General features: G+C 38.3%; 5 protein-coding genes across 6 annotated transcripts in view; 2 read left to right on the forward strand and 3 right to left on the reverse strand.

Annotated features, from left to right (window-relative positions):
- gabra6a (gamma-aminobutyric acid type A receptor subunit alpha6a) overlaps positions 1-2,490 on the reverse strand; it is a 9,164-nt gene extending 6,674 nt beyond the window's left edge. Inside the window, exons 1-6 of the mRNA XM_087798643.1 lie at positions 2,435-2,490; positions 2,275-2,372; positions 2,135-2,202; positions 1,610-1,830; positions 426-508; positions 217-360 (exon numbers count right to left, since the gene is read on the reverse strand). Coding sequence (XP_087654769.1) covers positions 217-360; positions 426-508; positions 1,610-1,830; positions 2,135-2,202; positions 2,275-2,372; positions 2,435-2,490 — 670 coding nt within the window. The remainder of the gene's footprint in view (positions 1-216; positions 361-425; positions 509-1,609; positions 1,831-2,134; positions 2,203-2,274; positions 2,373-2,434) is intronic.
- Positions 2,491-2,846: 356 nt separating this feature from the next.
- On the forward strand, positions 2,847-3,592 carry nudcd2 (NudC domain containing 2). Its single transcript, XM_087799032.1, has 4 exons — positions 2,847-3,119; positions 3,180-3,228; positions 3,301-3,452; positions 3,508-3,592. The coding sequence occupies exons 1-4, from the start codon at positions 2,931-2,933 to the stop codon at positions 3,589-3,591; spliced, it is 474 nt and encodes a 157-aa protein (XP_087655158.1). The 5' UTR covers positions 2,847-2,930; the 3' UTR covers position 3,592.
- Positions 3,593-3,665: 73 nt separating this feature from the next.
- Positions 3,666-9,716, reverse strand: ccng1 (cyclin G1). Its single transcript, XM_087799025.1, has 6 exons — positions 9,556-9,716; positions 7,319-7,582; positions 6,251-6,504; positions 5,908-5,986; positions 5,715-5,825; positions 3,666-4,632 (listed from the first exon to the last, which is right to left on the reverse strand). The coding sequence occupies exons 2-6, from the start codon at positions 7,580-7,582 to the stop codon at positions 4,441-4,443; spliced, it is 900 nt and encodes a 299-aa protein (XP_087655151.1). The 5' UTR covers positions 9,556-9,716; the 3' UTR covers positions 3,666-4,440.
- Positions 9,717-10,268: 552 nt separating this feature from the next.
- On the reverse strand, positions 10,269-18,107 carry LOC148072076 (septin-8-A-like). Of its 2 annotated transcripts, none has more exons than XM_087799033.1 (10): positions 18,048-18,107; positions 15,984-16,098; positions 14,947-15,142; positions 14,695-14,881; positions 14,463-14,624; positions 12,833-12,929; positions 12,598-12,766; positions 12,388-12,520; positions 12,141-12,328; positions 10,269-10,802 (listed from the first exon to the last, which is right to left on the reverse strand). In XM_087799033.1, the coding sequence occupies exons 1-10, from the start codon at positions 18,075-18,077 to the stop codon at positions 10,748-10,750; spliced, it is 1,332 nt and encodes a 443-aa protein (XP_087655159.1). In that variant the 5' UTR covers positions 18,078-18,107; the 3' UTR covers positions 10,269-10,747. The 2 variants fall into 2 exon arrangements, with proteins under 2 accessions (XP_087655159.1, XP_087655160.1); XM_087799034.1 differs by lacking the exon at positions 10,269-10,802 and adding an exon at positions 10,813-11,213.
- Positions 18,108-20,111: 2,004 nt separating this feature from the next.
- Positions 20,112-22,018, forward strand: sowahab (sosondowah ankyrin repeat domain family member Ab). The gene has a single exon (XM_087799189.1). It carries the CDS (start codon positions 20,112-20,114, stop codon positions 21,282-21,284), a length of 1,173 nt encoding a protein of 390 aa, XP_087655315.1. The 3' UTR covers positions 21,285-22,018.
- Positions 22,019-22,388: the final 370 nt, after the last annotated feature.

Here is a 22,388-nt window from a genome sequence, read left to right on the forward strand (position 1 = left end):
AATAAATGTGAAATAAAGGAATATATTCAGAGCCTGTGAGCAAGTTTACAAATATTTATGATCATTAAAAATTAAGCTTCACATACTAAAAAAATGTCTTTAATATACAACTCAAAAAACGATTTATAACTGTGGATAAAAACATTATTAAATGAAAATTAACGTCAAGGACTCGACACTGAGCTTGTTCTCTGATCACTGGCAGTGTTTTCTTACCTGTGTTGGATTTGAAAACCTCACTGAACAAAGTCTGTCCGACCAGATCGTACTGCAAGAGACTGATGGACTCCTTTGGACAGTCGACCGACAACTGAAGCCCCTTCCTCCAGGTGAACACGATCTCACTGCTGGTGTAGGCGTCTGGAAAAAACGACAACTTACAAACATGTGTCTGGTCCACTGTCTATGACATCATCAGTACTCACAGCTTCCAAACTTCAGAGGGCAGGAGTGACCGTCCATGGGGAAGTCCATGAGTCTCATCGGACACTCGGCGCTGATCGTCAATCTTGAATTTAAAAAAACAACAGTTTTTACAGCATAACTTGAAAAAAGTTAACCTACTCCTAAATATATGTGTGAGAAAATACTATATCAGCATTCAACAGTGCTTTTGTTTTATTGTTATGATAGTGTGTATGGTTTATACTTCAAGAAAGTGTGTATAAAAGGAAGTGATTGCTTTTTTATTTACAATTAACATGCAAAAGTTTACGGCGTTTGTTAATTTTTGTGTTGCAATTTAACATCCAGCCGCCAGATGGCAGCAGTCATTATGTCCCCCTGCAGCCAAAAAGAACAGATAAATGGCGATGACTGAGGACGAGAGGATCTAATCGGAGGTTTGAAAGCTGATGTTTGGACATATTTTACTTTCAAAACGAATAATATAATACAAATAATAAATAGTTATTTATTATCATTTATAAGTCATAAATATTCACTGTGTTCATTTTGGTGTTGCTGTTAAACTCCTGGCCGCTAGATGGCAGCAGTCGTTACGTCCTCCACAGCTAAGGGAACAATACAATCCCCTGAGATCCTAGCGATAACTAAAGACAAGAGGATACAGTCGACTCCAGCAGCTTTTAAAGATGATGTTTGGACATATTTTGGTTTCAAAACAAATAATATAATATAAATAATAAATAGTTATTTATTATCGTTTATAAGTCATAAACTCAGTGTAAATTAAAATAATTCCATTTTTAATTTTCAACTAACATGCAAATATTCACAGTGTTTGTTCATTTTTGTGTTGCTGTTAAACTTCTGGCCGCTGGATGGCAGCAGTCGTTCCGCCTTCCACAGCTAAAGCAACAATACAATCCCCTGAGATCCTAGCGATAACTCAGGACAAGAGGATACAGTCGACTCCAGCAGCTTTTAAAGCTGATTTTTGGACATATTTTGGTTTCAAAATTAAATAAAAGCAGTTACGACTTCGTTAAGAGTCATGTGGTCTGTAGATTCTTCAACACTAGAGTCAAGTACTGGACAATATTACAAAATTATATACTCACAGCATCAAAATATATTGTATTGTTGTCCCTGTGTCGTGATATGCATCTTAACAACACACAACCCTACCTCTGACGCCACTGCTCACCTCATGGTGTAGAGGACGGTCCCGTTCTGCATGATTCGGAAGAGCTTGTTCGGGGTGGTCATGTTGTGGGAAATGGACTTCTTGGAGTTCCTGAAGAAAGTATCCGGAGTCCAGATCTTGTCCACCATGCGGTTGTTGAGTCGCAGGATCTCAATCGGACCTTCGAATTTCAGCCGCTCGTCCACCCACATCTGACGGAAGAACATGTCCATGGTGTACTCCTGGACAGACGGACGGCAGATTTAAATCGCTGCGTCCACTTCGGTCGTTTTTTCCAAAGATGACCCTAAAATGATCGATGCCACTCGTGGATCGGTTGACCGCGTCTGACAGATTGTCATATTGATTGAGAGGGCATCGTTAACGGCGTCATGGAACTGGTCAAACAGAATGAAGCTCATTAGACGCTCTCATCGTGGCAGACTGCCCACAGAGCAGTGGTCACTGAAGTGGTATCATCATCATCATCATCATCATCCTCCTCACACATGAATCACTCCTCAAACGTCCAAAACCACATCTCACCATCTCCACGTCCGAGACCGGTCCAAAGCTGGTGACGAAGATGTCCGTTTTGACCTCGGTGATGCCGCCTGGAACAGAAAACAAATAATCAAAAATATATAAACAACATCTCAGGTGAGACCCTGAGGTGGAACATATACCTCCAGATCCTGGTCGCAGCCTGTTGTCGTAACCGTCCAGAAGTCGGTCCAGGATGCGTGTGATGTTGTCCGAGGAGTGACCGTTTGCAACAACTGAGCTAAGTTGAGACGATCAAAAGGTTAGTTCATTGATTTTTTTTGGAGGTTTAAGACAACTTACCTGGTCCAACAGAAGACCAGAAGCAGCGACAACAAGACCATGTTGACGGTTCTCATTATGCACAGAGGAGAAACGTGTGATGAACCGGCCAACATGTTGGTGTGGTTAGTGGTGGGCGTGCAAAAGGACTTGAGAGGAATCAGTGAAGAAAAGCTCATTAACAGATTAGTAAATCCACTCCAATTTTAGACAATCTGACTCTAACTCTAGTTTTTGTTGTGGTAATAATCATAGTATAAATAGTTACATGTTTACACTTTTAATTGAACTTGAGAAATAAGTTTTTAACCAAAGTCGTTTATTTATTTCGATTTTCCAAAAGTGATGCAGTTGACGCGATTGAACATTAGATGGCGCTGTGTTTTTAAACCACCGATGACGACACGCCGGAGAAGAAGACGCTACCCGGAAACTAGGCAAAACAAGGCGGTGAGTTGCTCAACCATTGACGGCAGGTGGAGGAACCGGACCGTGAGCCGGGTTTGAAAGCCACACCATGTCCGTGAACTTCGAGGAGAAATGCGGGATCGTCCCGTGCGAGACCCCGTGGGGGTCCTGGAGTCAAACTATTGAGGAGGTCTTCATCGAGGTCAACGTGCCTCAAGGGACTTCAGCGAAAGAGGTCAAGTGTCATCTAGGAGTCAGAGACATTGAGCTCAACGTCAGAGGGACAGAACTAATAAAAGTAAAGCTAAAATATATCATTTACTATTGAAGAAATACTAACTTAGTTACTTCTTGTCAGGGAAGGTTATTCGGTGCAACAGTGTCGGGTGAAGCCACTTGGACTTTGGGTGAGTTTTTAAGATCACTTTAAATTATCTTTACGATGTTTAATCATTAACGAAAGTTACATTTTATTGCAGAGGACAAACGTCTCATTCAAATAATCCTGATGAAAATCAAAAGAGAAGCCAGCAACTGCTGGTTGTCTCTGCTGGAGGGCGAGTATAGTGCCAACATTACCGACCAGGACCTGATGCAGCGGAAGCTCACGCTGGAGAGATTCCAGAGAGAGGTGCGTTCAATCCCAGGGTGAGGTCGGTCTGAAACTAAATAGTCTTCTGTTCTAGAATCCTGGATTTGACTTCAGCGGCGCGGAGATCTCGGGGAACTACGGTGGCGGGGGTCCGGATCTTTCAAGTCTACAGAAGTGACTCGTGCCAAAAAAAAAACAGAACATTACAGGAAGTAAAAGATCTGGAGTCTTTTTCCACAAACAGCCAAACACTTTTGTTTTTTTGCTTTTCAATAAAGTTTTATTGAAAGGTACAAGTACATCGATCAGCCAGATGTTTGTGTTTAAATTATGCATCTTAAATTCTCCTTTGCGGCTAAAAGAAACCTTTCTAGTAAGAAAAAAGTGGCAGAAAAAAAATTTGCTTCACAAATTCCAAACCAAATGTCTACGATCACCGTACAGCACTTGAAAAGTTAAGCTTCAACTAAAACACGCGGCGCTTCACTCTCGTCGCCAAGACGAACCCGTCGGTGAAAAACATCTTGGGAGACCGGGGGTGGGCGTGGTGGGGCCCCTCCGGCCCCCCTCTGAGCCGATCGCGACTCGTCACTACTTTGACTGGCGTAGAACCAGGTTTTCCTCAAAAACAAAAGAAAAAAAATCATCACCTTGGGTAGGAGTGTGCATTCAGTTCAGCAACCTAGGGTGGGAGTTAAGGACTTTGGGCCCGGTATCTTGATTTCATTTTTGTTATTCTCAAAATCCTTCTCCCTCCTCTTCCACATGGTGGACTGAGGACCTAGGTGGTTCCATACTTGGCTTAAAACTAGCAACCCGTCCAGGGAATAACAAACACCCTGGACCGGATTAAAACAAGAACATACTGTGCACTTTGGCAAGCAACTTATCCAGGACACAACGATACAGCGGGAGGATGAATATGTTTCTTTGGAGAACTCCATCGACAGAGAAGAAGATCTCCAAAGAAACATTTAGTTACAAAGACAGGGGGTGGGGAAGATGGGGGGGATTATTTTTAACTAATTTAACAGGCTGACTCGGGAATGGTGGGAAGATGAGCGATCTTGTGGAAGCTGGGCTTCAGCTGGCGGGCGGTTCTGCCAGAGATGGTCCAGCGGAGCCTCTGGGTGGTGGGTCGGGAGCTCTTGGTGGTGGCGTACTCGGCCAGACATTTTCCCACCAGCTCACGCACACATGCCAGGTCGCCATCTTTGATCTGCACGACAGAACGGATTAGCAGAGATTAGAGTTGAAAGAATTAAACTAATTATTTGATTATTACAACTTGCACGACATTGAAGTCACTCGTTTCTGCTTTAAATGTCCCAGATTCTGAGGGTTTCAAGTCCAACTCGGGATGTTTTCATAATTATTACAATTTAAGAGCATTTTTCATCGGAATCCAATGCTTGTTTTCTAGCACAAGCCAAATGATTACAAAAATACCTTTCATCAAAACCATTAAACATTACAAAAGACCCTGAAGTTTGCAGATTGGTTAAAAAAAAGAATAAAATAATCATATGTAACACAATTATAAGGCCTTATAAACTGATGAGAATGGGATTTTGTTAAGACCTTTGATTCAAATGATTGGATCATAGAAATTTTAAGGCCTCATAGATCCCAGATTTCCCATTATTTGCATTCAATAAGGATGTGAGAAAATATCAGTAAACTTTTTGTTTTCTCCACAATACTGTATCGATAATGTTTCTTCGTTTACTAATTTTCTTTAAAATTACATTTTATTTTATCATACTTCTTATTATAGTCCATTTTAATTAAGTATGTTTAAAATTATAGATTGATAGATAGGTGTGTAAACGTTTTACAATTAACAGGCCAAAATCCAAGCATTTTTTTTTGTTGTTGCAATTAAACTTATGGCCACTAGATGGCAGCAGTCATATCCTCCAAAGCTCAAGGAACAATTAAATCCTGCAATGACTGAGGACGGGAGGATACAGCGACTCCAGCAGCTTTTAAAGATCATGTTTGGACATATTTTGGTTACAACACAAATGAAAGCGACTTCATCAAGAGTCATGTGGTCTGTAAATTCTGCAACACCAGAGTCAAGTACTAGACAATACTACAAATATATCGGTTTACTAGAAGTATGTCGTATCATTGCACCTGTATTTTTCTGCATATCTTATAGCTAGATTATTGCCAATCCACACACGTTTACAACAAATTACATTTTGATAAATTGTTTAAAGTGCAACCCATACTTTGTTTTACTTCCCATCAACAGACCACATTCCACAGAGAGAACTTTGTAAAAATACTTACGTTCAGAAGCTGCTGGATTCCTTTGAGGGCCTCGGATATTTTGTTGCCGTGCTCAGGCTCGTGTTGTTCAAGAGCCTCCCGGCACAGGATGGCCGAGGCCAGCAGTGACGGCTGCGGAGAGGCAACAATTGTTACTTGACATTTAAGGTTGTAGTAAACATTCAATGATGTCAAATATATTCTCGATTCTCACCTTTATTTTGGAGAAGAAGAACGAGCAGTGACATGCTTTCAGTTGCGCCTCCAGTCTCTCCAGGCTCAGGATCTGCTTGCTGAAAGTAGAACAATCATTTTTCATTCAGTGTGGATGTTTATAGAAAATGATCGACAGGCGTCGCCGTCAATCATTCACTCTCAAGTCGAGTGCTATCCTGTTTTTGAATTGCCTACAATGTCAACAATCTGCACCATTTCAGAAACGCCCGTCGGGCCCCGGAATATTCCGAGCTGCCAGAGCGGACGAATATGAGACGACAGGGTAAACACATCCTGATGAGTCATGAGCTCGCCCGCAGGTGGACCAGGGATGTCTTTACCTCTCAGCGTCCAGCTGCTCCTGGACGTGGCCGTGGAAGAGGCGCAGGAAGCGCAGGGCTGTGGGCGCCTTCACCTTCCAGTACAGCTTCTCCATGATGATCTTCTCCATCCGCATCATGTCAGACACCGTGAAGCGACTCTGACTGATGCGGATCAGGTCGTTGGCCAGAGGCACGTTCTTCTCCTCCTCAGAGAACTTCACGGCGATGTAGAAGCAACACAGGCCCACGCAGGACAGGTGCTTGGGTTGAATCTGCAGAGAAGTTAAATATTTACGATTAGACTATTGTGTCACAATTAAAATCAAGCAGAAAAACAATGTGCTCAGAGAAAACCTTTACAAAAATAAAAAGTATTTAGAAACGTAACAACGTTTCTTTCATTTATTGTTCCACTGTTATAATTTGCTTCATTCCACTGCCTCAAACAAAAGTTGAAAATCCATTCAGCCACATTAAAATGGTGCTGAGCAACAAATCAAAAATACCTTTTTATCATCTTTATAAAAATGGCTCTCGCTCGATCACATGATAGATCCTGCCTCCCATTAACAAACAATTGAGAGGTTGACGGGGTAACGAAAGCATATTAATCTAAAGACTAAAAAAACTAAAAGTTTTCAAATGTTTCCTCATCAACGACAAAAGAGACAAGAAATTTAACTTCATGGCAATAACAAACCGGCTAATGTGGTGCATTCAAAAGCATAGGACAAATTAAATTGACTTTATTTTAAACGGTCTGTGGAATGAAAACTGAAATGAACAAGTTGAGAGGTCGAAAGAGGAAATTATACCATTTAATCATTATTGAAATGTATGTTTTCAGGGTTTACATTTGTAGTTTAATGTTCCATAATAACATATTACAATAAATGGAGCATAATTATGATTATAATACCATTTTGAACAAATAATACATTTGTAATTTGGCACAAGACGACTTTTTTTTTTTATTAATTCCTCTTGACAGTTGGAAAAGACCAAAAAGTAATGTTCTTCTTATGCCCAAATATATTTAAAAAAAGAATATCAAATAAATACACTAATGTAACAAAAACAACTTGCCTTCATCACAGAGAGGAATCGATCCAGAAGGCTGATGGCCAGAGAGAAAGTCTCCGAGCTGAACCCGAAGAACCTGGTCAGCGAGAGCAGGTCCTTCACCTCCAGCTCCCGGAGTCTGGACGTCATCCTCAGCCCGTTGTCCTGGGCGCTCTCGATCAGACGCAGGCCGCTCAGTTTGGGCTGGTACCTGCTCTCCAGATCCGTTAAGGCTTTCAGCTGAGCTGCAAACGGCAGCGCGCCGGGTCCGGTTACTGTGTCAATCATCTGAAGGGGGAGGAAAAAAAACAAATTGGTGACATAATGTTAAAGCAATTATAGAAAACATAATAATTGTTGACATGTTTTATACTTTTAGAAAATAGAATAAACGTTTGCAACAAACTCTTTGGAGTTTGTAATCTTATCCGTCCAAATATGCAGAGAGATTTATCACCCCTTGGTCCTGTTACATGTCGGAATTTCAAACAGGGAATCCTGTCACACTGATCTTTGAGATTTAGGTGAAGAGTCGAGAGGTTTAAGTTCAAGTCAATGGAAGAAAAATGTGGGTATAGAGCAGGGGTAGGGAACCTGGTCCAGAAAGAGCTGCAGTGGAGGACACATTTTATCCAATCAGGTGTCTTAGGAGTGTAATCAGTTGATTGTCAGTCTGGTGTTGCTTGTTCAGCTGAAACCTCATTGGTTAAACTGTACATGCTTGATCGGTTGGAACAAAAACCTGCACCCACTGCGGCTCTTTCTGGACCAGGTTCCCTACCCCTGGTATAGAGCAACAACTGTTGCAGTCTTTTGAAGACTCTGGTAGCTGTGGGTGTGTGTGAATGCTTGTCTATTTGTGCCCACCCAGGGCATCCCCCAACTTTAACCCCGAGTAGCTGGGACTAGGCGCAAGATCAACGCCATGTTCTTTAACAATACTGTATCAATATTAAACATCACTGAATCAATTTCTATGGCTTTCAAATCACATGTTTATCATAATTCTTATATGGTTTATATTCTATTTAAGCGTGTATAAAATAAAGTTGTTTTGTTTTTGTTAAATCAAATCATTTTTCTGTTGCAATTACACTTCCAGCAGCTAGATGGCTCTAGTAATTACTTCCTCTGCAGCTTAAGGAGCAATGAAAAGACTGAGGACGAGAGGATACAGTTGACAGAAGCTTTTAAAGGTGATGTTTGGACATGTTTAAAAAAAAAAATGAAAGCAACTACGACAACGTCAAGAGTCATGTGGTCTGTAAAAGCTACCAGAGTCAAGTACTCGACAATACTACAAATATATTCTTGTTCCTAAAGTATAAATCGAAATATATCATACGTTTTGCGCCTGTAGATAAATATTGTACTGTCATATTATTAACCCATACAAGCCCAGAATTTAGAAAATTTAAAACCCCTTGACTGTGCAGTAGAATACTATTAAAATAGTAGTATGTAGTAGTAAGTATGTGCAGTATAAACATTTTCTTATTGGATTACTTAACAGGTTATGTAACATGTACGAATAAAACTTAAGATTAGTTGATAAACCTAATATCCTATATTTTCAAAACAAAAAAAGGCGAGTCAACGCTCTTAATATTTTACATTTTAAACAATTTAATAACTTTAAATTAGTTTCTGGAGAGAATGTTCGTCAGTAGCAGCTGCTGGTGAACTGGAGCTAACTGGACTGAAGTGGGAGGGGCTGGTAAAAAAACATGGGTGATTCGAAAAAAACTTATTTCCAAAGCTTTTTTATTCTTTAAATAATCTATAAAGATACTACGAGTGTTGCTTTGTGTAAATGAGTGAATATTTCTAAAAATGAGCGATTCTTTGGGGCGGGATCGGGTTTAAACAAGAGGCCTGTGTGAGGCTAACTGGGCCAGTGTTATGTCAGGACATGTCCCTGTCATGGAAACCAGAGGCGAGATGACAAACACCCTTTATATCCAACTTTTGGTGAATATAATCGCATTTTAACACGATTATATGAAGTAATAGAGACAAATTCTACTTCAATATTAAATAATCCAACAAAAATATCCTTATTTTCCCAAGAAGAAAAACGATAACACTAAAACAAAAAGCAGTAGCGGCTAATGCTAACGACTAAATAACATATCTAACTTAAAAACAGTTAAATAAATATAAAAACAGAAGGAAAAAAAAACGTTATTTCTTTAAAAAAAAAGTTATGTTACCATGTTAGACGCGTTTTCTTGAATAAGGAGTAAAATAATTGCACTTACCGTGTATCAAGTTACGTTGCTTGTCTTCTTTAAAAAGGGAATAAAAAAATATAAAAGTGAAAGTATGACTTTTGAACTAAATGAAGTTTTAAGCATAGGTTTTCTGCACCTATGCACACCCCCCTACCCTTGGCGAAAGGCGATGGGGAAAAGGGAAGAGGGCTTTTAACAGCAGGCCTATATGCCCAAACAAGGAGCGCTGCCATTGGTCATCTGCTGACTCCGTGACTATTACGCTGCCTCATTGGCCGAATCTGATGCCAGTCACTGTTAAGTGACCAATCAGAGGAGAGGAGATAAGCGTATAAGGTTTTTTGTCACAACAATACGAAAAAGCAACTACATTAATTAAAAAAAAAATTAAAATGTGAATTTATCACCACAATAGTATAGTTATACAATTATTAATACACCAATATAATTTATAAAATTAAATAATTAATCATAATTGGTTATAAACTTTAGGAACAACATAACCTTTACATCGCAGTCGAAAAATGTTGACACATATTCTTTTAAAACATACATTTTCGGAAAAATAACGTATTTCATATAGTAGAATGAGTTGACATTCACACTAAACACGCAGAGGCAGTTTTCTGGAACAATCCTGAAGGGGGCCGAACCTTCTGGGAGGGGCCGCAGCGCCATCGAGGTTCTTCTTATTTGCAATTACAAAAAAACAAAGATGAATTTAAAGAGAAAGACGAGACTTTTCATGTCACAGTCGTTTTAATAACAAGGTAAACATTTTCACCAGTCATATATAAATATTAGATCTATTCAATTTATACATAATATCTCTTCTTCATAAGGTATTTGCACAGATTTAACATAATCTTTAAGGGAAAATATCTATTATTTGGTTAAATATATAAAGTGCTAACAAACTGTTTTACATATGCATTAAATACAGCAATACAACTTTATCATTATTAACTCACAGTGGAAATAGTCATCAGCCAAATACCATACAGCATAACATCTTAATAAATTATAGTTAAACTTAAAAAAAAATTAACTCTGCTTTGATATTTATGTTCATGCACAGTCTAGTCTACATAGCGAGAGAGTAAATTACATCAGTAGTTGCCAAAGATAAGCACAGATCAATCACATAAAAAGGTGTTTTCATTGTAAAAAATAAAACACAGTTAGTATGTGAGTCTTTTGAAGTTGGGGAAAGTCCAGTCTAGTTCATATTTCTTCCTGAGGTTAATGAGCACGCAGACGGAAGACTAAAAAAGCTAGGAAAGGGAAACAAGAAAATAAGATATTAATGAAAGAGCCACCGTGACTGAGTTGACTGGCATCATGACCCCCATCACCAAACCAAATAAAAAGGAAGATGAGATGGCTTTAGTCATAATCATACAACTTGGAATGATTGAGAAAAATAGAAAAGGAAACCAAAAGCTTTTTTTTTGTATTAATATATAAGGACATGAGGATATATTATAACATGTTCAGTCATATCAGTAGTTTTAATCCAAGGTTGAAAAGCGAGAGACAAACATGTGACACTATCAGCTATGAGCAACATTTAAAGCACTAAAAGAGACTCAGGGATAGTTAATGTTGCCTGTTATCGATTCATTTACCGTACCCACTCCAGGCACATGCACCGGTGTCCCTGGAAATTTGTCCCCATATATCAACTGAAAAGGGAAGAAACCATAAAAAGTGCGAAAAAACAAAAACAAATAATCCATGCATTTTGAAAGGAAAACCAGGGAAATCTAATGAAATGGAACATCAAAAATTTACAGAAAAACGATCATTAAATAAATGCAACATTTTTATACATCGAGCACCAAAGTTTTGGAAGTGGAGAGTAACTTAAATATCACAATCATTTAAATTTCAATCTAAAAATCTACCTAATTTAAAGTAAAAAGCAGATAATTTAGTGTAAAAGTTACTTTATGAACAGCACCTCTCTTGTTAAGTGCAAATCTAAATATATTCTTCCAAACAAAGATTAATAAAATGCTATAAAAAACATTTTTAGAAGGTATCATACAGTCTGCATCTTTGATTCTCTTTCTAATACAACGTTAACTATTTATAGGCAAAGAAAAAATAAAATAAATTATAGTACATAAACAACTACATTACAGTAACGCCAGTTAACTTCTTAATATAAACTACAACAGCAAGGGGACAACATCAAAAAAGCTGCTTAAATATTCAACAAAAATTGCAAGAATGTAGCGATTTTCTTTTCAGATTAAAGCTAGATTAAAATGTGTTTATTAAGAACTAACAGGTTAATGTATCAGTAAGTAAACACCAAGTATCTTTCCATGGTTTCTCAGAGTAACAAGGAGCAGGAATCCTATCTGACAACATCATGTTGATGAGATAACAGTTGACCATTGGACACGTTGACGACAGCCAGAGCCTTAGATGCGTCTCTTCCTGCCGTGTCAGGTCGACTAGCATCATGCTTAATCTGTCCCTGAGTGCCTCTGGAAAGATCTCATTAATCTCGTCCACTCAACCTCCTCCGGCTCGTCGGCCAGATTATTAACCAAGTCGTTATTTGAGATTGAACGTTTAAGGGACCTTCAAAATGAACTCACTTCTTCTTGTCTTTGTCCTTCTTGAAGGGATTCTGAGAGCCCTGGAGAGCCTGACCCATCAGAGTGTCGGCCGCGACCTTCCTCCGATTGAAGGAGTTCATCTCTTCCTCCAGCTCTCGTCGCTTCTCCTCCAGGTTCTTCTTCTCTTCCTGGTGCACCCGCTTCAGGTGCTCGAACCTCTCATGGAGCTTCAGGGGGTGGGGTGGGTTTGTGAGATGTTTGGTTTAAGCTATATTATCACACTCACCTCCTTTTCTTTCTCTTTCAGCTCGGCCTCGGTTTCCTTCACTTTGTTGACGAACATTTGTCTCATTTCCTCTTCTTTCCGTTTCAGCTCCAGGATGAATTCCTTCCTCTTGGCTTCGTACGTCTGCTGGAGGCTGGAGGTCCAACAGAAACATCTGGTCTTACGCGACTCATACCCACCTGAGAAGTATCTTTTCTTCTTTTTTTTTACCTGAATGATTTGCTCTCAGGGTCGGCGTCCTTGAAGCCCATCTCCTCCAGCTTACAGCGGCGGTAAAGTTCATAATGGCGAGCGTGCGTTTGATCCCGAAGGTCCTCCATGTTGACGCGCAGCAGCATCTCCCTCAGCTTCACAAAGTCACAGTGGTTCTCGTTCTCCACTATTAAAAATAGGTGATTAACTTACGGATAAAAAAAAAAAAAGGATTTAAGAATGAGTCTCTCACCTTGCACTGAACCCCAGGGGTACAGTCTGGCCTTCACCATCTTATTCCCGACTTTGACATCATCAACACTTCCGACAACAGCGAAGGGAAGATGAGTCTGAAGCAGAGTTCAATGTTACTTTTGTTGCAGTTTTATGTCAACATTTGATGGCAAATCAAGGCGGAGTGGCTCATTGTGACCTATCATGTAACTGTTTAATCTGTATTATCAACATTATTATATTGGATTTAAAAGAAACAAGAAAGTTGTATTATTTTATTCATTATTGGAATTAGAATAACAAACCAAATGTTTAAAATATATATATATATATATATATATTGTCTCAAGATCAAGATCAAGATCAAGCGAGCTTTTGCCCTTCTGCTCTGTCTTTTTATTATTATATATATATATATATATATCAATTGTATTTTTAAAATGTAAATTATTTAATCTAATAACCTTTTAATAAGGAAATATTGAATTCGTTTTTTTTCAATAAAAAAAATGCAAACTTTTAATTTAGAAATTATTGAATTTAATTATAGAAAATACATTTAAAAAAAGTCAAAGTTTCAACATTTGACGATTTAATTTCGTACTCAAGTCGTGAAATCTAGAATTTATTTATATTGTATTATTCAAGTATTATGTTCAATATTTTTTTTTTTTGTGTGGGCTTTGCTTATGCATTCTTGTTTTTCCACGATGCTGCTGTTACTAAAATGTCCCCTTGTGGGACTATAAAGGAAAATCTCTCATCTTTAAATCAAATCTAAAACTTGTTTATGTTAAATTGCCAAGAAATTATATTAATAAGACAAGGACATTTTTAGGAGCTTTAACAACTTGGAAAACCAGACAATCCTTTGTCCCTGGTTCAACTCACATTCAGATAATTTACATTTCTTTGAACCAACAAAAATCCTGATTCTTTGTTTTATTATATTTATTGTTTAAAGCAGGCGTGTCAAACTAAATCACACAAGGGGCTTAAATCTTTAAGCGGTTTAAGTCGTGGGCCGATTAAAACATATATTTACCAAACTGGAAGTTATATTGATTTTTATATTGTCTTTTTATTATTTGGGACTTGATTTATTTTAATTGTTTTAATTTGTCCTCCTTTACCAAACAAATTCCGTTCCCTCAACATCAGTTTAACTCTTAACCCTTATCTTAAAACAGTGACACCTTAATAGTAAGTAAGTAAGTAACAGTAAAAGGTCACCAACATGAACGTGAATCAATGATCAAATTAGCTCCTTGGAGGAGGTTTGTGCTGTGTCAGTACTTTTCAGGTGTTTCTTTATCAGTTTTAAGTGTTGCAAAGTTAAGTTGTTCTTCGTGAGATCTAAGGGTGTGTACCAAATCACGCACTTCCTGCACTTACACTTGGTATTTTGAGTGCACAAGTGTGTCCTGATGAGCAGTGTGCGAAAATGTAGAGCGCAATGAGCACTCAATTGGTGCACTCAAATGGCCAGAAAATTGAGTGTGGTTCTGTAAAGCAGTGCACTCAGAGAAGTGCATCATTTGAGACACACAATAATCTTGTTTCAACTCTGATTTAAACCTTTTTTAGGGTGAAATATAAAGTAAGAATGTGCGACGACTACAAACATTGATGATGTGTTCATGTCTTACGTTCATGGCAGCGTTGAGCTCAGCAACCGCCTCGTCTTCCGTGGGGAACTGGTAGAGCTGCACCCCGTTACTGACCAGCTCACTCATGATCTTGATCTTTAGCTTGTCCAGTTCACTTCTGGACACCGTGTCAGCTTTTGCGATCACCGGGATAAGGTTCACCTGAGCAGTAAAAAAACAAAAAAACATGTTAAGGATTTTGTTTTAAGGATAAAGAAGTGTTGGCTCTCACTTTGCTGTCCAGCTTCTTCATGGTCACGAGGTCCAGAGACTTCAGAGAGTGACCGTTGGGGGCGATGAAGTACAGGCAGATGTGGATCCTCGTGTCGTGATAGTTGGAGAGTGAGCGTTTGATCTTCAGCTCCTCCTCGAGGTAAACCGCAAACTGGGTGTCGATGTAGTCCAGGATGGGCTTGAAGCTTGAAGATAATGAAAGTCAACGGTAGGTAGAACTTAAGAGGTTCACAAAAAACGGACTCGGTACCTCGCCTCTCTGTTGATCTGGTCCCCGAATCCTTGAGTCTGCACCACGGTCAGCTTGAGGTTGACGTTGCTCTCCTTCAGGTCGTAGGTGTTTGAGCGCAAGAGCACCTCGTTCTCATAGTGACTCGCTTCTTCGTTCTCAAACTTGGTGTTGAAGAGCGTGTTCATCAACGTGGACTTCCCGATCCCGGTCTCACCTGAGACATCAGAACCACGTCATTTCAGCTTCAACGTCAACTAAAGTGTTGATTTAAGTCTTGAATAGATGTTTGACTCTATTGTACTCATCAGTATGTGTCTGTTTGTAAAAAACTCTCTTTTCAAATCATCTTAAGCCCCCGCCCACTGAAAACACCTTGTTTTTCTGGAGATGAAATCTTGTGTACCATAACCACACCCATTCCAAATAGGTGCGTGATTACAGCTGGCTGGAGGAGGAGTGAAGCTATTATTACATCATAATGGATTCAGCTCTTGTAACCTCTCCTTCGCCCAGATTTCAGACGGGAGAGAACTTTATGAAGTAATAATAACTTCTGTACTTGTCTATTTGTAATAATGTTAAATGTTTTTAATATATTTATAATTATTTTATTATTGTGCTTTTTTTACTCTTTATTTTACTATCATACATTATTGTTTATTATTATTTTTGTATTATTATAATTGCGTTTGTTATTGTTAATAGTGTAAAATAAACTAAAACTATAATACTTTATACAAACTTTTTTTTTTACTGCTGTTAAAAACTATATTTCCCCAATGTAAGAAGAATAAATAAATGCATATCATATTCATTGTTGACTAAAGACTTGAATAAATAAAATGGGTTTAGGTAATAACTAATCTAAAAACTCTTTGTTTTCGGTTCTGTCTGCAGGTTTTGTCCCACAAAAAGTTTGGTTTTTAATAGTATTGCTTTGTATGCTAATGGTAACGCTAACCATTGTAGCATCTACTCGTCTTCACAAATACAATTGAAGTATTTTATTCGTCAAAGAGTCGTGATGAGCTTTGATTCTTTATTCCCGAACGTACCAACGCAGAGGATGTTGAAGCAGAATCCTTGCGCCACGGATTTGCCGACCAGCTGATCAGGAAGACTGTCAAACCCGACATGACCTCCGAGTTCTAAGCTTCGTTTCTCTTCCCCCTGTAGGAATATTTAAACAAAACAAAAATGACTCAGTTCATGATGACACACAAAAAAAGAAAACACTTTCAACTTTCGGCAGAATATAAAAAAAACGAGTCTTTCACAGTCAGATCCTCACACGCTTCTCTTACACATAAAAGCTCTCTCTTCTATTGAGGACAGATCCTGCAGTGGTTTTAAGAAAGAGACGAGCTTTCATATCACAAAGACAACCCCGGCCTAAGAAGCAGACTATATTAAGACTTTTTTAAATATTGATTTGGTTATATAAAGACTGCTCCGTACTCTCTCAAAAGAAAACTCTTTTTTTTTTTGTTATATTTAAGTTTACTTAAAAAAAAAAGGAAAATCTAGTTTCATTTTAACAACCTAGAATAGTTAGAGGTTTGTTTCATGATATCTGGTTTAACTTCCTATTCTTATAGAAAAGTATAGTATAGTTTTCAAACTGGTAACAATTTCCTATACATGGGCAAATGAAGGAATATACATGTATCATACCGAAGACATGAATACATAGTAGTTTAGTTGCTACATAAACCAAAAAGATGTATAAATATTCAATGTTTTCCTGTCAAACAAATGCCCTGAATTATAGATGAGAAGTGTTTTAAGTTATTTAACAGTAAGTACATGTATAGGACTAAGAATATTCCAAACAAACAACGACACAAGTTAGCCGTTTTCACTGTTGTCAACTAGTTGAGCTCGCAGGTATTACAATCAATTGAGTATTTATGCTCAGGCCCAGAACAGCCAGTTTCAAAAACAAACTCAACTAATCTGCTCTCTAGTTATTATAATGTATTTATTTTTGTATTTAATTCTTTAAAACATATTCGCTTACTATGTATGTTTTTTTTCTTTTTTTAATACATTCATTTTACAATTTATTTTAAATTGTATTCAAACCACAAATAATTGAAGTTTTGTTATTACAATTTTAGCAATAACGTTGTTTTTTTTCTGATTCTGATTTCCTTCAGTTTACATCAAAGTTAAGACGTTAAGAAATAGAAATAAATCAAATTAAGTACAATCTTTTTTTTTCCTTGACCTTGGCTCCTGCAAGGGTTTGAGTCTGTAATTTCACTCAAACAGTGTAAAACAAATATAACTATATTTTTTTCTTCAATATTTATACATAAAGTATATCATTGATTTAATTTATTGAAGACAAAGAAGGGTGTGGTGTGTAAATAAACCATAAATCTTCAATAAACCCTTAAACACATTTAAAAAAAATAAGAAACTTAAGCTTGTTCAATGGTCTATGATGACACTGACCACTGCAAAAATCAAAAACGAGGTCGGATCCTCTCAAAGATGCCTTTAAAAATTCTTCATTCTGTGTTTTGGTCAGATTTCTATGTTTAATGATATGGAATGAAAATCTGCTTTAAACTGGATCCAACAAGACCATTTCTGGCAGGTCCGCCCTGAGATGCTGGCCTTGGGAACTGGGATGTTCTTTTAATACACTCATCGCCGATCTCTGGTCGCACACGCACGTACGCGCGCGCACGCGCCCGCGAGCGACAAAGGGCTCTTTATCTCAAATGTTATTTCAGCGGATGGAGAACTTCCAAAAAGCTGTTGCCCTGGTACCATAACCCCCTTCTCCCCACGGACGCGCGCGCACACGCACGCACGCACACAAACACAGCATCAGCACTAATATACACATGCGTGGAAATTGTGTAGCAGGTAAAACACACACGCAGTTTTTTTTTGTCAACAACTGTCACACAAGTGTGGACGCGGTCCCTGAACGCATCATGATGGTTTGTTCCCTAAACGTGCCGTTTCTGACCGAATCCGGTCCAGGACCGGACACCCGGTCCAGTATCTCTAGACCTAGAGGGTTCTGGCGCACACGCGAGCGCTGTCACGGAATGATAACGCGGGTGGAAGAAGGAAGAGAGCAGGGCCCGCATCTTACTTACTGCGAAATCACGGAGCTCAGTGTCCGCCATCGTCACCACAGCACTGATCCAGGACCAGCTTCAGCGGCTCCTTCTGCGAGGTTTCCAGGCGACCGCTAGGTGGCGACACGTGTTCACTGCATCTGTTAATGTGTCGTCGCGGGGAAAAGTTGTGTGAGGTAGTTGTGAATACAATGGTGTAGAATATAAAGGACTTTAAATGACTTATGTATTAATAAATGTCAAAATGAATAAATAAATGTATAAATAAAACGTAAAATAGCTCCATTCTTTGACAAAAAATAAATCAAAAGTAATTTATCTATTTTGACATATTGATATTTATCCAAACATTTAATTATAAATTTATATTTACATTTATATTTTTATATTTTGTTACGTATTTATACATTTATTTATACATTATGACATTTATTTATATATTTTGACATTTATTTATACATAGGTCATTTATCCGTCCTTCATAGTAGAATGGAGAATCAGATATATGTTCCAATGTCGTTTTGAATACTAATGCAAACTTTTCTTCTACCTTTACAAATAACTATAACTTACTTACTTCATACGACAGGTTTACCCTGTAGCGCTGACATGTTTTATTTATTTTTTTATTAAATACAATTATTGTAAACATCAGATTTACATCAATATTAAAGCAGAAAATATCCACATAAAAAGATGAAAATCCGGTACAATAATTGTTACAATATAAAGGACATAAAATAAAACGTATATCAAAAATAAAACCCTTCCAGGATTATTAGGATTAAGATATTGTTATGTTATTATGATATAACACAATAATGAACAAACACTGGGGATATTTGCATGTCAGGAAAAGAAGAACTATATAAAAACAAATTATGTTTGGAAAGCAAATCAAAATGGATACAGTGCTATTGAATATTGATAATGTGTCTTGAAAAGAAACATTTATTTCCATATTGATATTTTCTAAAAACCTGTACACAACACCCAATAGATAAACCGTTGCTAATTATTAAATATTTTCTATATTAGTGATCCCATTATGCAATTGTTTACTTATTAGCTTAGATAGTTAGTAGATAAAATAAAACTTCATTCATTATTAATGCTCCACTATTGACTATTTTAAAATGCTGAATACAATTATAAATTATTGATAAAAAATAGTAGATAATTGAAAATGTGTCTTAATATATACATTGATCTAATCTAATTTAATATTAAAAGGGGGATCAGATGAGCAGCTTGGCAGAGGTCTGCACTCTCTTCGTGCAAATACTTGCAAAATAATTCGAATATAATCTTCACTATCAGATTGGATCAAATCTTGAAATTTGGTTAAAAGTGGAAAGAAGAATTCTGAAAGTGGATTGGATCCTGTAATCCATTAGTTTTAAACTGGTTAAAACCTTAAACGAGTGCTGTTCAAAACTATTGAGTAGGATCTGGATAACTTTTAATAAATTATGTAAATAATATTTTCCTGATCCTACCAGGAGGTAAGATTACAAGGTTGATTTTTAGGAAGGAAATGCAGCAAATATATACAAACACTTTAATAAATACATTTGTATCATTTTTTGTTCCATCTTTCACTTACTGCAGTGATAAAATAGACATAAATCAACAAGTAATCATTTCAATATAGTACCTTGAAAAAATAAAATGACTTTGTCCATAAATAAAAAATAATAATTGTATTTAAGTTATGAAGGATCAAAATATTGAGGATTATCTGATCCTCATGGAGAGCAAAAGTCTGATTTTCAAATCCCTTTTTTTTAACTGGTCCTCGATTGTGACAAAAAGACGGGGTACATTCTGTTTATCGTGCAAACTAAACGACAGTTGATGGTTATTATGATGTTTTATGTATTGTTATTAGTATATTATTAATGTAGAATTGTTCGGTTTTTGTTTTGTTTTAGGTCCAGAGATGATCGAACCGCACATGAGGAGGGACCGGAAGCAGCAGGTTGCAGAAGAAGGGGGGCCACAGAGGGGGGGACTGTTATCTCCGCCGGTCCATTTTTTTTTCTTCAGAATCCACCTTTTTTTCCTACATGTTAGTCCGGCATGGCGCTGACCCAGGAGTCCATCCTCTCGTTCATCCTCGACCGAGGCGGGAAGGTGAAGAACTCGGATCTGGTGAACCACTTCAGGAGCCTCATCCACAGCAGCGACCCCGCGGAGCAGCAGGACAACAGGGAGCTCTTCAAGACCCTGGTCAACAGCGTCGCCGTGGTCCGGACCCTGGACCGGACCACGTTTGTGGTGGTGAAGAAACGCTACCAGGACTTCGTGGTTCGGGATGAGTCCGGTCTCAGACTGTCGTCTCCTCCTCCTCCTCCTCCCGGGACCGACGGGATGCGTCGCTGCGAGAACAATAAGTGGCCCTCAAACAACAACAAGAACTTCTGTCCACAGACCTCCGTGAGGAGCGTCCGAGATGATCCGGACACGACCTTGAAAGTCCTGAATATATCCGGGGATCGAGCGAAAAGAAAGTCAGGACCTGTGTTTGCAGTGATAGCCGTCAAAACCCCTCCAAGGTTCTCAGATGGATCAAGTCCAGAGGTGTTACCTTCTAGATCCAACCCCAACTCTGTGGTGGATTTTAAAGCCCCACACAGTAGCTTCACTTGTCCATCAGAAGAGAAGCCCTTGACTAAGACCTCCACCAGCCCAGGTGAAGATGTTGTCTGCCCTGATTCGGTTCCTCTGGAGCCCCAGACCCACGAGTGGCTGGTCAAGTGTGCGAGCGGACTCTGGGGTCAGATCCACACCCTGCTGCAGCAGGACCCCGGTCTGGCCCAGAAGAGGGACTTCATGTCGGGGTTCACGGCCCTGCACTGGGCGGCCAAGTACGGCAACGGCCAGATGATCCAGAGGCTGGTGGAGGTCTCCAAGAAGAGCGGTGTGCTGGTCAACAGCAGGGCCCACGGAGGGTACACCCCCCTGCACATCGCCGCCATCCACGGACACTCTCAGGCGATCCTGCTGCTGGTCCGGAGGTACGGCGCCAACGTCAACGTCCGGGACAACGACGGGAAGAAGGCCTGCCACTATCTGAGGAAGGGGGCTTCGGCGGAGGTGAGGGCCCTGCTGGGGGGACTGGTGGCCGGCAAGAAGACGGAGGAGGAGGGTTGCAGGGAGCAGCACAGGGGCTTCAACACCATCAGTAAACTGTTCCAGCCTCACACCAGCAGGAAGCAGAAGTACAGCGCCAGGTTCGCTCACGACTGGTGACTCTATAGTGTGAGGGGTGACTAGGAGGACCAGAGTCACTTGGAAAAGTATCTTTTCAATGTTATGATTCAAGATGTGTAGTTCAAGTGTATGGAGGTAGGTTTGTGTCTGTGGTTCCAATCAAATAAGTTTCTTCAATGAAAAAAGAAACAACTTCCTAACTTTTTAAAATTAAAAATACAATGATTTAACTTTTTTTTTTTATTGAAACAACATTTTTTTTTGTGATTGAATGATTCAGACACAAAGGTCTTATGCATAATATTGCCGAAACACAAGATTTCTAAAATAAATAAAAAACATATTCAAATAAAAAATAAATGGAAGATTTTTTAACATTGTCTAAACAAAGCTTTTTGATTGAAGGAAATTTATTTTTTATTGATTTTATTAAAGGTTTCTTTGTATTTTGATTGAATATATATTTCTTATTAGATTTTTTTTATTATTATTAAAGCAACCATTTTTGATAGAGGGCACTTTTTTCTTTCTTCTATTTATTTTCTTTATTATCTACATAATTCCTGCCCCACTTCTTTTCAAGCAACTTTTATTTTTTTAAATTAAAGCAATGTTTAATTTGTCTATAAAAAAAAGACATAAATCTACCTCCATACAAGTGTAGTAAAACAAAACAAAGATATTCTTCCTTTGAAAAGTTAAAGATGGCCGCCAACCAATTGAATACTTCAATAGAATGTTTAGCAATAATTCTCTTTGTTAAAATATAAAAAATACTGGTACTTAGAGCACTTATTTAGACTACTATGTTTATTTTTCATTAATTGTGTACATAGTTTCATTTAAAAACCTTTTTTTGTATTTTGTTTTTACAACATGAAATAAAAAAACGACTTTATTTCAAGATTGTCAAAACTTTCTTTGCGTTTTTTATAAATGAACTTTTCACTATCATAATAGAAATAAACCAACGAAGGGTTAACTCGACAGCATAGCAACGTCTTCTTTATCACCCCCTTTGCAAATCCCTGTCTGACCAGGACCCTTTCATGAGGAATGTGGGCCCCATTCTCTGGCTTGTTAAAAAAAAACAAAGAGACAACTCCAGGGGAGACTCAGCAGCGGCTCTTAGGCTCACCAAAA

The sequence above is a fragment of the Callionymus lyra genome, chromosome 9, assembly GCF_982586985.1.
Source record: "Callionymus lyra chromosome 9, fCalLyr1.hap1.1, whole genome shotgun sequence".
NCBI classification, from domain to species: Eukaryota; Metazoa; Chordata; class Actinopteri; order Syngnathiformes; family Callionymidae; genus Callionymus; species Callionymus lyra.